At 35.8% G+C, this 18,493-nt stretch overlaps 1 protein-coding gene across 3 annotated transcripts in view; it reads left to right on the top strand.

The window, feature by feature from the left end:
• The first annotated feature begins 6 nt into the window (after positions 1–6).
• Positions 7–18,493, top strand: part of MED13L (mediator complex subunit 13L) — a 299,254-nt gene continuing 280,767 nt past the window's right edge. For all 3 annotated transcript variants that reach the window (XM_027124681.1, XM_027124682.1, XM_027124680.1), the window contains exon 1: positions 7–165. In XM_027124681.1, the coding sequence (XP_026980482.1) occupies positions 94–165 (72 nt within the window). In that variant the 5' untranslated portion in view covers positions 7–93. The remainder of the gene's footprint in view (positions 166–18,493) is intronic.

The following is an 18,493-nucleotide window of genomic DNA, read 5'->3' as shown; positions in this document are numbered from 1 at the left end:
GCTCCCCGGCGAGGCGCCGCCGCCCGGCCCGGCCTCGCCTCGGACGCCTCGCTCCGACATGCCCCGCTCTGGCGGCCGGGCTCGCGGAGGATCATGACTGCGGCAGCGAACTGGGTGGCGAACGGGGCGAGCCTGGAGGATTGTCACTCCAACCTCTTCTCGCTGGTGAGTAGTCGGGCTGCGGGGAGGGGGTTGTGTCGGGGGGGGGTCCCCGACCTCTGCCGCCGACCTCCGCCGCCGACCAACTTTCTCCTCCCGCCGCCGGGACTTCGCCCCTCCCTCGCCTCTCCCCGCCGTTCGCCTCTCGCCGATTCTCCCCCTTTTGGATCGTCTCTCCCTCGCCTTGGATCCCTTCCAGTGTTTATTTGGCTCTTTAAAAATCATTTGTGAGCGCGGCGCTCGGCGTGGAATTTGCATGTGGAAGTCTCAAAGCTGCGGATTCTGGGTCGCACTTCGAACGCCCACCCTCTGTTGCAATCGCACTCCCCTTCCCCTCCCATTTCCCCCCCTTTTCTTCCCTAAATGTGGAAGGCTTTGCCTTGTGATGCCCGCGCCTGCGATAAGCAGCTTTTTCCCCCTTGTGTCGGATCGGCTGCCCGCCCGCCCGCCTTTTGAATTTTAAAAAAATTCCATAATGACACCTGCAATTTCGCCCGAAAACAGTTGATTGAATGCGATTGTGTCAGTAAAGGACTCTTGCACCCGAAGCTCCCGGGATTGTAAACATCGACAGCCGTCTGCCTCTCGGGGCTTACTACGCTGGAGAGCCGTAAAGCCATTGCACCGAGCCGACGGAAGGTGGAGAAAGCTTTTTCTTCTTTCTCTCCTCCTGTGTCTTTTAAAAACTGTTTTCTCTCTCCTAACAACGAATCCACACACACACACAAAAGCAACAAGCTGGGCGGTTTGATAACATCGCTTTTATCTGCCTTCGCCTCTCTCGCGCTGTCTCTCTGATAATTGACAACTTTTCCTTCGGATTTGAATCGCCTGCCTTAATCTTGAAGCAGTTAGGGTGTCAATTGTTCTCCTGGAAGCCTGGCACCCGACGACGCCGTCTAGGTTCATCGAAATTAAAAATGTATAGGGTTCCAGCAACTCTTTCCTGGCGGTGGCAGTGACATTTGGTGGTAAATGCCATCTTTGCTTTTTATTGGGTCGTATTACCTAGCTCTGAAAACATTCACGTTGTTAAACCTGGCGTTTAGGCTAATAATTGCAGTGCGTGGTCTTTAAATATGTGCTTTGTGCATGAGTTACTGTATGTAGAACTATGTGCCCGGGAGACTACGAATTTGTTTAAATATTGAGCAAAGATTTGTAAACAGATGTAGGGCAATTATGTTTCAAGCGTAGAATATAATTGGAAAATTGGCTGAACGGTTTAATTTAGGCTTGAAAAAACTCAACTTAGTTTAAGTTGTGTACCCTTTTGGGGGGACTGCCTTTGGGGAACATGCATTTTGGAAATTGTTTTCTGTAACCTCTGCTGTAGATAGAGCTTTATTTCCTCTTAATCCTTGTTTACACTGGATAAATAATTTAGTGTTCAAATTGTAATTAGTTACATTTAATTATGGATAGCATAGATTTTTTTTTTCTTTGAGACTAGTGGAGAAGTACAAATTCTTGCCAACTTTTCGAATGGAAGCTTTATTTTATTAAATATATTTCATTATGCAGATAAAAAAAGTCAAAATGTAATTTTTACCTACAAAGACCGAGTGACATAGTATCTGTGCTTTGTACTAGGATCAGGTCTTTTTTTTTTCTAGCATTTTTTTCGGATATTTAATCTTAAAATCAGTTATAAGTTGCGATTCTTACTCTCTGTACTGTGATAATTTTCCCTTGATCATTTGATATATGGGAATAAAACTCATTTTGCCTCCTGTTTTCTTCTCTCAGTCTATCATTTAGTATTAGTCAGATTCAGGGACTTCCATAGATTAGCAAACATTGATTAAGGGGTATTTAAAAGGTTTTTGTTTGGCGGCTGGTGACCACGTTGACACTTAATCAGGGAATTAAAATAACCAAGTAGACCAATATTAGTGAGGAGAGAGCCCCCAAATAACCATATATCATGCTGACTGGTAATGGCTGTATATATGTGGCTAATTTATATACAGTACATTTTGTAGACAAATAAAAATCCATGTGTAGCCAGTCTTTAGTATATATCATTTCTTCTACCTTTTTTCTTTTCTTTTAAAGCTTAAGTAAGGATGATAATGTTGATAGAGATAAGATGTTTAAGATTCTTTTGTAGAAACAATTTGTGGGAGCGGACTCTGTGCTTTATGACTGACTAAAGGTTTGTGCTTTGGGTATTTCTCTCCTAAACCTCTTTAAACCAGGAATTGATTTTTGAATATACTCTTTTTCTTTTTTTAATCAGAATTGCTCTTTAGGTAGCAACTTTGAAATGCGGAAAGGCGTGGGTTGATTTTTTTTTTTTTAAAGGACTATACAATGTCTACATTCTCTTTTAGGTGGAGGGTGGATTGGTGCTAATTAAAAAAATTACGAATCGGTTAAAGAACTGCTGATATTGTAAATTTTTCTCATTCCAAATTGAGCATTTTCTTGTAAATTAGATATAGCAGCAACCTGGGATAACAAAAATATGTTGCCTGAAGTACATTGTATAGAATAATTCCAAAGGAGATAAAATGATTACCCGTTCAAAATAAAGCATGTATTATAAGAACTCTTGGTGCTTTATAATGGCATGTATTTTTCTTTTTGGCCTGAAGTTGTTTTGAGCAGAGAAAACTATTGTTTATGGAGAATTTATCTAGATACTCATATTAATGTAGATTGAAATGTAAGCTAGAGATTATAAAGTTCTGTAACACAGTAATGATCCACCCACTTTGTGTTACCTTGAGGTGTTCATATGGCTTAGCAAAAGTTGATTTGTGCAGTCAGATGCCTTAAGGTTTTTATCAGTCCTTTACTTATTTTGCTTTCTGATATTCCTGCTGCATGGCATCACATTTCCTAAATTCTTTGTCACCCCCTGCCCCCTTTTCCTAACATGTGAAAGATGCCATTGTGTATATATGATATGGGTCATTGTATGTGTTTCTTATTCTTACAGTTGTGAAATTTGTAGCTACTGCATTAAATGCATGCCTGGCTGTGCCTTTGTGACTCAAAACTGTTTTCTCATGCTGTCCATCACATTTCCGGGAGACTCTTGTTATATATTCACTCAGTTATAATTCAGTTAAGTGTGTTAAATCTGCCCTTTTGGAAAGTGTACGCGTGCACCCTATGGTATGTCAACTCACCCTTGTGGAAAGATATAATTTCCAGATGTTAAGTATATCTTTAGTTTTGTTTCTTTACTTTTGTTTCTCAGTCGAGGTGATGTGGAGAAAAGCGATTTTGTGTCCTTTAACTAGATTTAAGTATATACTGTTTGACACAACAGCAGTCTAATTCTTAATTATGTGTGCTGCACATTCATGTTGTTTTATTTGCTTAGCATCTTCCTGACTATGGGGTAGTTGGGGGATGGTATCATTCTTCCTTCCTCAATTGAAACACACATTAGTACATAATTCCTATTAAGGACCATTCATTCTATATTTGAAGATTTTAAGGTAATCTGTTGTTGACCTGCTTCCTTTTTTCTGAAGAGATTTATTATAGTTTTTGCAGAGAAGGAAGATAGTTGTAAATGTAGAAACTTTGAGATCTATTCTTTTGAGTTAGAACCAGATGGGGAGGACTGTCAATTGAAAATGAGGAAGAAGGAATGATTAATCTTCTCAAGTGCCAGTAAATATACAGGGTATTTTTTCATCTCAATTTCCAATTTTAGTATTTACACATAAAGCATCTTTTTTTCATGACGGTTCATTTTGTTGAATGAAAATGTTTATAATTTGCTAATGTATGTTTTCTGTTCAGTGTTTAGTTGTTAGTAGTGCATGGTGTTGCAGTATTTATATATTTTTAATAGCAATAATAGCTACCCAGTAATAATTGCCATATTAACCTCCAATTGCTAGTAAATATTTTTAAGTACATAATAGACAGCAATTTAAGGCATAGTGTAGCAGTTTATTGGACCATTTTAAAGAGCCATTTGTACGTGTTCATAATTTTAAAGAGAAAATAATGTACCTAAGACTTATATGCTGCAAAATATCTGTGTTATTGCTTGAAGTGCTCATTGAGAGGAAGTTAGGTTGGGGCTGTTTCTTTGTGAGAATAAAGGCGGGGGGGGGGGGGGGGCCTGAGGACAATGAGTGTTGAGTTTATGCCAGGTGCTTATGTAGTTTAGCACTTTCTTTGGAATATTTTGGCATTTTTTTTTCATGATTGTGTTAGGTATTTGGAGAAAAAAATCTCTTAAGGCACTCTTTTAATTAACATTAAGTTATAGTAGTGGATTATATTAATTAGGTTTGGAAAGATTGATTCATCTTTTTTGTTCACTGGCTAATTTAGCCTAGTTAATTGTGAGTTAATTGTATTCATCAAACACTTTCAAAGGTCTCCTCTGCTCTTGAGAGTAATAAGAAAGATACTGTCGCCAGTTTATACTGTATTCTCTGTATCATATATTTGCAAAAGATAAGCGTATTCTATAGTTATATTCGTTAAATTATTTAAAATTGAAGTGAAATTCAGTGTAAATAGTAATAAGATTGTTTATGTGGATTTTTTTTTTTAATGAACAGTTAATTCAACTGTTCCTCAAAGTTTGATTCAAAGGTAGACTAGATATTTTTCTTTTTTTTGGCCATGCCGCCTGGCTTGTGGGATCTTAGTTCCCTGAACAGGGGTCGGACCCGTGCCCTGGCAGAGAGTCCTCACCACTGGACTGCCAGGGAATTCGCAGACTAGATATTTTTCTGAATGGTTTGACTTATTTTCAGTAGAAGAAAATAATAATCTCCTCCTCTGAAATAGTAGTAGAAGGTACTGATTTGTTGTTTTTTCTGAAAGTGGGTGATATGTTAATTTCACAGAAAAGTTAGCTAGTGAGAGAGATTAGACAAAGTTTATAAGAATTAGTAATATGGTTGAATATTAGGTATTATTACTGAGCTGTGCATTGCAGCCATTTATTAGAAATGGAGAAAAAAGATTTCTGTGACATTTCTTTTAGTGTCACTTATTTAAAATGTATTGTGTGCTAATCTGCTTTACAAACAATGTGTGTTGTAGCCACCAGAATTCCTGTTTTTGTCATTGTATAAACATTGTAATTTCGAGAAATTACATTTAATGCATTGCAAAGTGAGGTAGTTAGGTAGATAGCCTAAAAATGTGCCGTGGGAATAGTTAAAAAAAAAAAATTTGCACCCACATTTGTTTCATAGGACTTGCTTAGAGATTTGGAGTTAATGAATCAATATTTGTAGTGTGTGTTGGAATTTCGGACTTTTCTTCCCACTTGAATCATTTAACAACTTTCTGATCCTGTTTAGATAATTTCCTTTTATAGTATAAGCTTTCATTGTTTATTCGAAAGATTTGAAGGTGTTAGCTTTGTTCTGTTGGGGGAATTCACTTCATTACATAGGGGAGATGATTTTCCATTAATCTTGGTAAATATTAACATAAATGAGGAATTGTAAATTCACGTTCATTTGCATGAATGAAATGTATATGTTTGCCCAATTTTTGTTTAGTATAAAGTCACTTATGTACATCAGTATAGTTTTCTATCTTTGCTTTAGCTGATACAAAAATAGTTTTAAATGCTTTTAAAATGTTATGGTAGCTCCCCATCCTACTATAGTGTTTTGTTACTTAAGTTTTGAAATCGTTGGATTCTGTCCTCATAAATTGGCTATCATAGTCTTCTTTTAGGAACTCCTGTTTTACTTGCATTTATATTAGCATGTTTTAGTTACGTTTGTTGGAGTACAGTTGTTTTCCTTTTTTAAGCTGATAAAATGTCTTTTAGAGTGCATTTGGATTCTAGTCAAGGAAGATTAAGTTTTTTCCATTAATTTCTAGGTGAGAATTAGAAGAATCAATGGTGTCCAAGGGAGAACGTTTATGTCACTGGCATTTTCATACTCTGTAGTTTATTATGTATATTTCTGAGTGTTTATTTTCTCATTCCAGATGAATTGTGGTAGAAACTTATTAAAACCGTATTTCTACTACTGTGAAATAGCACAGAGCCCTGGTTGACAGCTTTCTGCATTTTGTACTTTTTCCAGTACAGTGAAATTCCATTACTGTTAAAGGAACCTCCTGAGTTGATTATTTGAAAATTTCATTTGTACCTTTATTTTACATTGTTTAGATTTGTAACTTAAAAAAATGAAAAGGGGAAGATAAAGAGAATTAGGTAGATTTGCAGGTAAATTTTTTTTTCTCAGTCTTCACTAGATTTCTTTACTGGAATAATTCTTAATTTGTATTAAGTCACTACTTTAATTGGATATATTTAAGACAGTTGATATTAAAATTAAATTTGAGGAAATGATTTGTTTCAAATAAAATATGTAATTGTGCATAGAATTCTTTATAATATTGAGTAGAAATTTTAAAGATTGATCATCTAAAAGGTATTAAATTGCATGAAAACTGTGATCCCCCTCCCCCCCAAGATCATTGATACATTTCTGAGGAAGTATTTTTGCATAAGACACATAAAGCTTCCTCATATAGTTCCACAGTCCATCTGCGCTTAATTTGAGAGGTAATAAGGTATTCAAAAGTATAATTGGTGTTACAAAACATTTTGTGTTGGTAATTCTCATGATTGAATGTTAATATCCTAAAGAGAAATGAGGAAGAAGGTACATCTATCCAACTCAGGAACCAGCTCCTAGTTTTTTTGCACGTGTATATGTCTGGCACAATCCTACTCATCTTTTAAGGAGGTCAAATGTCACCTCCTCTGTGAAGATTTCCTAGACTCCCACAGGTAGAACTTGTCACTCTTGCTCCTTCCATGTACCTCCTTCTCTCTACCTGTGATAATCATATGAGCTTCTGTAGGGCTGTGACCCTAAGTCATCTTTCCATTCTCTTCACAGTTAAGTGCTAATTAACTCTGTTAAATGAACGAATGACTGGAAAACTATTCTCTTCGTCACCTTGTTCCCTAAGGGAGTTCTCATTGCCCATTTAGGTCCTGATCACAATATGTTATTTATTATTATTTTAAAAATTTGTTTAGCTCTGTGTTCTGAATATACATTATCTAGGCTGTATGTACTGTGGCTTGGTAATATTTTAGATGAGTTCTAGAAAATCTTTATTAAAGAGAATTCCAGCTGATCAAGGGAGACATGCTTATACCTCAAAGGAATAGGAATTCAGTTAGTATTTAGGTTTTGTCTAATGTGGTAGGCAACCTATAGATTTCGGAACCTGTTGGAGATTTTGTTCGGGGCTTGATCCAGAATTCCTTCATTTCCATTCTCTAAGCCATATAAGAGGGCTTTTGCTCAACCTTCAGTTATAAGATTACTTTGCATGAGCTCAGTAAAATGGGTAGTAAACTGGTCGGTAATAGGGAAAGTTGAGTGGTATTCAAACTTTTTATTTTTTCTACTAGTAACTACATCTGGTTGCTTGCATAATGGTTTTGTGCCTCAGTTCCTCCTATAAACTTGAAGGAAATATGGGGGTCAGGAGGTGTGAAAAATCCTTTTGAGTATCTTTTAGGAAAAGTATTTTGGATGACTAGATAATGTTTTTTAATAGGAAGAGACTTCTGGCAAATTACAACTGAAGTTATAGAGTAGCCCTAGGCAGTTAACCAGGAAGTTGGAATGGCAAAATTACTTGTTTTAAGTATGGCAGCTATATTGTATTTGTGCTTTTTTGGAGGGAGCAGAAGATTAAATTGTTCTTGTGTTTTCTTTGTAAATAAGCCATCTTTAGATGTTAACAACTTTTCACTTGTTTATGTGATTCTCAGTTGTGTGGTGTCTTTAATAAGCTAGGTGATTCTGCTGTACCAGCCCTGAGCTCTGACTGGCTGAGACTGGAGATTGAACCGTGGCTCTTATTTAGTAGTTTAAGCTATTAATTCCTTGGCAGCTCTGGAGTGCTCTTTGAACTTTAAATAGCAGTTCTATTAACATTTTGAGAGTTGTCTCAGGGAATGTCAGAAATAATACTTAATAAATATCTTTTTCTTTTTAAAGACTAAATCATGTTTTAGTTTCACACACATGTCACAACCCTTACTTTGTTTTGAACAAAGTATATATCCTCAGCTACCAACCAGTTTCTATTTTCCATTTAATAATGTGGCAACATCTAAAAATATTGTTTAGACTTTGTTGAAGGAAGGAAAGCCCCTCCCCCATCTGTAGTTTTTGTCTTAGTCATGTCGAATATGAATAGTGTTCTAAGTTTTTATCCAAAGTGTAGAATTTTACATGTAGGTGGTTTTCAGCATTCTGAATATCAGAAAAAGTTAATTTGTATGTAAGTTTGCTTTCACATAAAAACATACCCTTAATTCTGTTGCTATAAATGATGGTTTGCCTATTGTATTGTACTTAATTACTTGTGTTATAGAACTCGAATGCTATTTATGGGAGCATCTTTATGGGAAAGTTTAGAATATTAGGAGTACTTTTTCTCTGAATAGTTTGCTGGCAATCAGAGCAGGCACTCCCTAAAACCCATCTTAGATGCTGCAGGCAGTGGGAGTGAGGTGAGGATGACCCAGACTCTAGGCCCACTTCAAGGCCTAGGAGAGGATTGCTGTCTGAAAGAGAGGCTTGAAGAGGGTGTTGAGAGGTGAGGGTGGTTCCTTCCCAATGGAAGAACAGCAGTTTTGGAGCAAGGATTGAAGCCAATTTTCCCATCCCTACCTGAAGGTATCCGCTGCTCTGCTGCTTCCTCTTTACTGATATACTTTTATTAAAACGTAGGGAATAGTGATAGGTTCTGTGATGTCATCAGGAAAAGATTTTGTATTTCTTTGCCCTTTAGCTCTTCCCTTCTTTCCTCTTTCACTCACTCCTAGAGAAAAACTTTCTACTTGATATTTTGTGTGGTAAATGAGGACTTAACGAGCCTCAGTGAAGTGAAAAGGGAATTGGGGGTGACCACACTGGATGGTGTAACCAATAAATTAGTATTTAGATATTAATTTTTTTGTATGTTATGCTTGAGAAATCTAGGACAATATATATTCATTTTCCAGTCATGTATATACATCAGAAATGATTGAAATCAGTCTTGGGCTTACAAAAGGGCTAAGGGTCTGATGTGTAGAATAAAGACCTACATATACTATTTAGTTTCTAAGATTGTAGATGGTAAATGCAGAGGGAAAGCAGCATGGACAGACAGCATAGTAACTCAGCCAGAAAAACTCAGAAGGGGGGTTTTAAACTGGATCTTGAAGGAATGGATGGATATGGATTGCTAGAGGGGAATGCAAAGGATATTCTTTGGAAGCTCAGTTGACAGCTCTGGGTCTGTCCTTGAGAATATTTCCTGAAGTGGTATATAGGAGAGCACTTCTAATTTATGGTCTTGCTTCTTGGTTTCCTTTTAAAAAACAGTACAAAAACTTGTTGAAATCTGGTTTTTGTTAGGTGGAAAATTTGAAGTGTGGGCAGGCTGATTTAGGTTAAGAAATGGTGATGTTAAAATAATCAGTTTTCTAAAATAATTCGGTTCTGAACTTTAAAAAAAACAGTGCTATATTACACAAAATGCTAATGACTAAAGTGACAAATATTTCAGAAACTGGACAGACGTGAATCTTAAATGAGCAGATGGGATATGAAACTAAAAGCGGGAGATAATCCAAGACAATATAGAAACTATTATGAGAAATGAATTGAGGAAAAACAAGTGTGTTAAATGGTATTACATTTACTAATATGTTAAAAAGCTTTTCTAGGATTGCTCTCTTACATAGACAAATTGGAATTGTTGAACTGTGTAACCTATCATTTAAAAAATTTCGTTCATTTAAAACAAATTGGATTTTGATCCAGAATTACTTCTCATGAAGCCTAGACATTTAAGTCATGAATATATATGTTAATGTGCTTTCAGTGGGCAATATAATTTGCTTTATCTGACTTAAAAATAAAAAAAAAGAATAATCATAATTTTCAAAGACAACTGTGGTGGACCTTGAAGGGGAGAGGTTAGGAGTGAAAGATGAGGAATTTTGCTGTTTGGGCAGCTTGGTACTTGAAATCATTACATATGACTGTTGAGGGTAGAATCTGGATTACAGTGGCTTGCAGAATGAATGAATGGTACACTTTTCAGTTGAAGGAGGTTGATGTGAGGCAAGCAGTGATGTGGGAGTGAGGAAGGTAAGAGATTGAAAGGTAGATGAAGGAAATTTTTCAGAAGGCAAGAGCCTCATTTGTGTTTATACATTAGTAGCAACAGTAGTGGAGAGATGGAAAGAAAGATGAAAGACATAAGTTGATAATTGATGAAACAATCTGGCTGGAAATGGTATTAGGAACCCAGGTGATGGGGTTAGCGCTGGAAAAGAGCAAGACACCTGTGAGAAATAAAAGATGTGAGCATATAAGAAATGAGTAAGTGTGGACAATCTCAGTTGTAACTTGAGTGCTTTTTATATTCACAGATTAAAGATACTGAGCTTGAGCCTGAATAAACACATAAAAAATTTTTTTAGCTAAAAAAATGTGCATTTTACTTGATGTGCTTGTTACTGTTAACCATTTTTGTTTTTATTTTCCTTTAATGGTTGTTTTAAGTAGGTCAAATGTCACCTCCTTGGGTTGTACACTTAACAGTTACGAAACTGATTTTGAGCTAGTCACACCAGAACAGGTACATATCTGCCCAAATGAGAAGCCTTTTTCAAAATACGCCCCCTTGAAATGAATCAAATATTGATGCCATTGTCCGTAATATGTTTTTGGTCCTTTTCCTATGGAATTTCTTTTAGAGACAGTTTAGTCAGCCACCCCAGAAAATTTTATAAATTTTAAAGTATACTTCTTTGGTCAGTGTCTTTTCTTCTCTCTCTTTAGTTCTGCTTTGTGCTGTAAATTTTGTTGCTGAAGTCAGTATTTAGTGCCTTCTGATGGGGGTCTTACAGGTGATGAGCAAAAATCCTGGGAAGAACTCTACTTTTGGATATACAGTTGACTCTTGAACAACATGGGTTTGAACTGCATGGGTCCATTTATACTTGGGTTTATTTCAATAAATAAATACTACAGTACTATGCGATCTGCAGTTGATTGAGTTCGTGGATAAGGAGGGCTGACTGTAAAGTTACATGTGGATTTTCAACTCTGCGGGGTGGGCAGTTCAAGCGCCAACTCTGTTGGCATGTATACATTATGCATGTGTGCCAAGAGTTCCAGCCTTGCTTGTACGGTTGCCTCCCAGGTTCTTTGTCTAGTGCTTCAGTGTCCTTTGTTTCAGTACGGTTTCAGTGGAGGTAGATTTAGTGGCCCATTGATTGGTAAGACTAGATATTGGGACAGATTAAGGGGAGGTGGCATTTTTGCTTTCTGGGGATCAAAGCAAATTATCTTAAGAGGAGGAATAGAATTGTAAGTTGTGCCCTGTCTGTGTCTGTCTAGCAAATGTTAGATATCATCCTGAGGTTCATTTTTGGCTAGGCTGAAGAATTAAAAAGAAGAGCCTTGGGATAAATAAATTGAGATAATTTCTTAAGGTTTTAACAGAAAGTTTGGTCTGTGAGACCAAAGTACTTACCTTTTCCACTTAGCATTGCTTTACTCATTTGAGACTGCCTAGGAAGTCATCCAGTGTCCCATACATGTTCTTTCAGCAGCTTCTTCCACAGGTGAAGATTAGCATTCATACGTATTTAGGATTTTAATTTCTCATGGTCTGCCTTAATATTCAGTGTTAGGGGAGGTGCAGAGGATGTTTTACCTATAGCAGGCATGCCTATATTATTTAGATTGAGTTGCAGTGGCAAGTATTATTTTCTACTTCTGAATTCAATGAGATTTTTCTCAATAATGGTTTTCATGTTACATAGATGATTTTATTTATAATTCCTTCCCTTCTTAAAATACTTTTCACATTAAAAAATGGGAATTGAAATCCTGTCAGAAAGTGTGGCAATATAATCCTAGAGCTATAAATATTTTAGGAAAATTTACTTAAATGATAATTATGCTAAATAAATAATAGGCACTTTTAAATTGTACAGATTTATTTAACACCTGAACAGTCTAACATTTAGAATTTATACCAGAGCATAAATCTACATCATAGCTACTAAAGACCATAAATATTTACCTTCTGAAATATAAATTCTAAAGTCTAAGTTACTAAAAACATTTTTCAAAGTATATTGGTTTACATACAGCGTGTACAGAGTGTAATCATCTGCATGGATTGAATCAAGTGTCGTGATCCCAGATGACTAAATTCTTTAGTTGTCTGTAAATTACTTGAGATATGTATGAAAATAATATTTTGTTGCTGTTTGGTGATATCATGGTGAAACTGAGCTTTGTAACCCAGACAGATGGTGCTATTCTTGAGTCTGTCTGCAAGGTCCTATAACATTTAATTAAACAGAATGATTCTCATGAGAACCCATACTTAGATATGTGTAAGCTAATAAACTGTCTTCTTTAGTAAATTTTATAAATTTGATTTGAAAAAGAAGTATTTACTTGTTCTTAGGAAACTTTTCTAATGACTGTGTTAGGATGAGTAGTCTGGTTTGGTAGTTTATATGGTAAACTCAAGGAATAGTCTAGAAGGAAAACAAATGGGATTCACTAAGGTAGGTGCTTATCTCCTACAGTAACTTTGATTTTGTTGTCAAACTTTCTCATATGGTAGATGTGATACACTGTTAAGAACTCTTAAGAGCTGACTTTAACAATTTCCAGAAAACTGTGAGAAATTTGGCAATATATGTTAACATTCATTTTAGAAAATAGCTATTGATTTAAAATCCTTGTGATCTACCTTACATTTTAATATTAGAATTGAAAATAGAAACAGCTCAATCCAGTTTTAATACATTAGGTAGATAGAACTTTATTTAGCTGTTTTGTAAAAGTTTGAGTTTGGAGGTAATAGTATATGGTTGAGATGAATAAATCTATCAGTTACCTAAATAATTACATAAATAATACATTAATGAGTCATACAATATTTCTAGATATCTTTGGAAATTATTCTTTTATTAAATTAACTTATTTTTATTTAATGCTTAGTCTTTAATAGATAGGAGACAAGCCTGAAAGGTGATGTTTGACGCCAGATTGGATGACATGAAGAAGCTGGACGTTTATTCTGTATGCACAGGGGAATGCCTGAAGGCTTTTGAGGAGGATAATGACCTGATCAGATTTATGTTTCAGAGAGAAAACCGAGGTGGGCTTTGTGTAGTGTTGATTGTAATAGTGGAGAAACCAAAGGCAGAGAGAAGACTCTTAGAATAGTCTAGATCTGAGAAATTATGCAGGGCCAGTAGGAATAGAGAGAAAGAAATGGGTTCAAGTAGTATTTTGGAGGTAGAATTTGACAGGACTTGGTGACCAATATTGTATGTCATAGGAGAGGAATCAAATGGCAAACAGATATTCTTGGTTTTATAGCATTTGCATTCTCGTTTATACAAAACAAAGAAAACTGTTGGCAACATCCATGAGCTGTAGTTGTTAGCAGAAGACCTACGCTTTGATCACAGGCATATATGAAAGTATTCACTGAGCCTGGGTTCTTGCTGTTAAATTAAGCCTTGTGGAACTCAAAAGTTTTAAAATTAACTACAGACAAGAGCTGGGGGCAGAAAGACAAGAGATAGTGAAAAGAAAGTAAAAACAAACATTAGCCTATGTAATCTGCCTATTTTCAGAAAAGGTTTGAAGCAGTGGGAACAAGATTTTTTTCCTAAATTGAGAATAAGATTTATGAGAAAAGAGGGATGGATTAAAAAGTTGGGGAAGATGTTATAAAGCAGAAACTAACACACCATTGTAAAGCAATTATATTCCAATAAAGATGTAAAAAAATGATATTAAGGAATAAAAGTCCTATATTTTAAAAATACATACCAAAAATGTATAGATGGGGCTTCCCTGGTGGCCCAGTGGTTAAGAATCTGCCTGCCAATGCAGGGGACACGGGTTCGAACCCTGGTATGGGAAGATCCCACATGCCGCAGAACAACTAGGTCCGTGAGCCACAACTACTGAGCCTGCGTGTCCGGAGCCTCTGCTCTACAACGAGAGGCCACCGTAGTGAGAGGCCCGCGCACCGCAATGAAGAGTGGCCCCCGCTTGCCGCAGCTAGAGAAAGCCCTCGCACAAAAATGAAGACCCAGCACAGCCCCCCCGCAAAAAAAATTTAATTAAAAAAAAAAAGTTGGGGAAGAAAGGAGAAGGCAAGACTGGTGGGGTAGGTGGAGAGGTGTGGGTTGTGAGTGGTGGTGGTTGTAGGTGGGAATCAAGAATATTTTGGTAGGGGAAGAGCTCTTGAATTTTTGATTATCAGAAATGGGCATGGAGAAACTCTGATAGAAAGAAAGAAAATAGAGGGGGGAGTGCCCTAACAGCAATTGGCTCTATCAGCGTTTGTTCCATAGAGCCTCTGCTTTTAATAGTGGTAAGCTCACAACATCATGGATGAACCTCAGAAACACAATGTAGAGACCAACAGTTGACTACCGGCTCATAAGGAATGCAGTAGAGGTTAGAACAACTCTCCACTGTATGTTCCCTTGTAATAATAAATATGTTGAATTAAACCAAAAAAAAAAAAAAAGTGGTAAGCTCAGAAAGCAGATTACATTCTCCCTCTGTAAATCTTTGAATTATTTTCACTTAGTTTTTTATTTAAAGGTTTTCTTTCTATCAATTTCATATTAGTGATATTTTTGGTAGGATGAAATAGACTTTTACCCCTATTTTTCTTCTTGCCTTTGTGGAAATTACCAGTTTTTAGGAATTGGCATAGTGGATAGAATAGAGAGGACATTTGTAAAGACCACAAAACAGTGTGTATCTTTGGTGCTATTCTTCATTCTCATTTTGGGTTCCTTTAAATTTTCATTCCTGTCATTCTATTCTCTGTTCCCTCAGCACTTAGCTTTCTGATTGGACAATATTTTTATAGATACCGATAGTGTATTTGTTATGCCGTATCAGATTTCTGCCTCGCATATTGGGAAAACTTTTTCCTTCCTCTCTCCCTCTCTGCCCATCCTTCCATACCCCTTTCCTTTTTAAGCACATTCCTGGACTCCCTGTGCTCTGGAGCTTTCCCTACCCCGCTGCACTTTTACTTGGCAGCACCAGTTCTCAGTTAAGCGCTAAAATGTACATATGCACTTCAGAACCTTTTGATGTAATCTCCTTGCTGTGGTGGGGATCCTCTCCAGTTGTTTTGAGTGCACTTACTGGCACAGCATGTGCTATCCATTGTCAATTGGCGGTAATTCATTCAGCCTTCCCATGTGGGTAGATTTTTCACTTGGCTATCCTGAAGGTGGAGAGTTGGCTTTCTTGCAGTTGTCATTTTTCTTTAATTTCTCTCCAAGTGAGGTCATACTAATGAAAAACAAAATATTTCCAAGAAATAAAACTTCCAAGAAATTAAAACTACATATAAAAAAATTACACATAATCCAGGCACTCCATTAGATCATATAAATTCCAGCTCTTCCTGTTAATGTGCACATTTTTTGGTAAGTAGATGTAATCACAGGGTAAATATAGTTCTTTATTCAGCTGTATGCCTAACGTATTTTCCATGTGGTTACCATTTTCACAATTATAATTTTTAAGAGAAAAGTACTTTATAAATTTAATTAATTTTATAATTTATAATTTAACAATCCAGTATTGTTAATTGGCGGATCTGACATAAAACATGAAGGTTCCCCTCCCCCATATAGAGGTAACTACCGGTAGTTTAATTTTTATCATTCCAAATTTGTTTTTTTTAATATGTTTGTGTGCCTATACAATGCAGTTTCAAAATTGTTTTCATTAGATAATAGTGTGTATAAATCATACATAAGGTAGAAACGATCATGATACAGTGAACACCCATGTACTTAATACTCAGAGTAAGAAAAAGAACATTTTAGCATTTGTGAAGTCCTTATGATATCTTTCCTTTCCATTCTCTTTCCCCTCCTTTCAGAGGTAACTATTCTGGATTTTATGTTTATCATCTTCTATTTTTTAAAAAAGGTTTTAATCATGAGTATTTAGTGTGTGTATGTATATATACACATATATATATAATTTTGGTTTTTGGAACTTTTTATAAATGAACTATATTCCTCTGCAGCTTGCTATTTTAGTTTAATATTATGTTCCAACAATTATAATTCACTCTTACACCACAGTTTATGCATATTGCATATGCATATTGATGATGGACATATTTGTAGTTAAAAAAATTACGGGTAGGGGCTAATTCTCCAGCGTTTCCTGCAACATGCTTTTTCTGCTTAGCATTTAAAAATATTAGTCATAAAATCAGTCTCAATATTTTCAAGTCAGTAAATTTAGATATACTTCACTCTTTTATTATTATTATTTTTAAACAGTTGTATCCTGTTTCACAGGATGGGATGTACTATTGTTTATTTAACCATCAACTGTGAGAAACATTAAGATTCAGTTTTTTTCTGTAACAGTACAGTTAAGCATTTTGATAGTTATAACCATAAATTCCTTAAAAAGATGTGTCAGTTTACATTTCTTTGGGCAATACATAAATGCCCAATTCTTCTGTCCTCGCCTATTGTGAAACTTACTCATTTTAATTTTTTATACTCTGAGCAAAAATAATCTCAGTATTAAAATTTTCAGGTTTTTTATTCCTAATGAGGTTATCAGCATCTTTTCATACAAACGGGCATACATATTTTGTGAGTTTTATTTTTCAAAAGCATTTAATCTCTAAAAAGCCTTTTGTTTTCTTTTTCTATTTAAAATTTCCAACCATTCACTAACAAGAATCTTTATTTCAAGTCAGATCTTTACATGTTAAACACATTCTCATCTCAGAGATTTTGCCCTTTCTAAAAGTGCTTACTGAATGCCTGTAATTGCTTAACTGTTTGCCAGCTACATAAATTTTCTCATCAAGATCCTGATGAGGTAGATACTACTGTTCCCATTTTTCAGATAAGAAAACTGAAGCAAGAGTTTAAAGTAACTTGCCCTGGGTCACACAGCCAGCAAATGATGGAGCCCAGTCACTGACTTCAGAGCCCGAACGCTTAACCAGTGCATTGTATTGTGTACTCTTCTTTCTTTTCTTGTCTAAGTCCTTTAGAGCTTCTGTGGAGCTTCTCCTAACTATTCCGAACATTATTGATCTCTTTCTTTTCTGAGCCTTTTAAAAATTAACAGTGTAGACCATATAATTTAGCATAAGCATGAAGGTAGAAATCACTGGAGCATGTAGGTTTGCCTGAGATTAATGGAGTGATAAAACAGTTTACATTTTTAAAAAGTTTCATCAGATTCATGGAGTAATAAGGCAGCTTAAAATTTCTTCCCACAGATAGGCAGATTTTTCTCTCCTAGACTACTTTATTCCAAATAGAGAAAACCAGATGGAAAATGAAAAATTAAGATAGTTTATTTTGATCAATGAATGGGGCAAGATAAAAACCTCAGTAATAGTCTCAAAAAAATTCATCACCTCACTAAAAGTCTTTTAGTTTTTTAAAAATAAAAAGCCAGTTGCTGAAATGCTCATCAGAAATGATTTATTATGGTAACATAATCATGTGCTTATTAAAAAGTAGACAAATAGCTTAAACAAGATAGAAATTTCTTTTTTGCATACACGCAAGCTGGAGGCAGCATTTCAGAACTGGTTTGGTTACTTCTCAGTCATCAAGGGACCCAGGTTCGTTCTTTCTTACTATTCCATCATCTCTAGTTTATCACAAGTAGCATATTGTCCAAGATGGCTGCTCAAGCTCTATAATCATCATGGTGGCATTCTAGATAGAAGGCGGAGGAAATGTAGGAAGGCCACACCCCTCCTTTTAAAGGAAACTTCTAGGAAGTTCCTTACAACACATCTGGCCATGCTTAACCTCAGGGAGGCTGGGAAATGTAGTTCTTCAAGTGAGCACATTGTTATCCCCAGCAGTATAGAGTGTATGTTACTGTGGAGGAAGGAGCCGTTCATGTTTGGGTCGGCAGCCAACAATGTCTGCTATACTGAGAAAGTAATATAAATTTGTGTTTATAGTCTGTTATCACAGTTGCATAAGAAATCATCCCAATTCACTAATGAACTACATTAAATAGTTCAGTTCCCAGAAATTTCACAAGTTCTCTTTTAGTTAAGGTTAATAAATGTAAATCATTAACCAGTGTTCTGATGTAGTTAGGCATGAAAATAATGTTTTCGAAAATATCTAAGAGAGATTCACAGTTACCTTGGAGATACAGAAGATGGTTACTTTGGCTATATTAAAAATAGATTTTTTTCTTTGAGAGTTTTTTTTTACATGGATTCTTCCATTAATACATAAATTTTTGATGATCTTTATTGA

The sequence above is a fragment of the Aethalodelphis obliquidens genome, unplaced genomic scaffold (genome assembly GCF_003676395.1).
Source record: "Aethalodelphis obliquidens isolate GAN/ISIS:26980383/991018 unplaced genomic scaffold, ASM367639v1 scaffold28, whole genome shotgun sequence".
NCBI classification, from domain to species: Eukaryota; Metazoa; Chordata; class Mammalia; order Artiodactyla; family Delphinidae; genus Aethalodelphis; species Aethalodelphis obliquidens.
The sequence above is the reverse complement of the archived record's forward strand: the minus strand, read 5'-3'. Positions and strand labels throughout refer to the sequence as shown.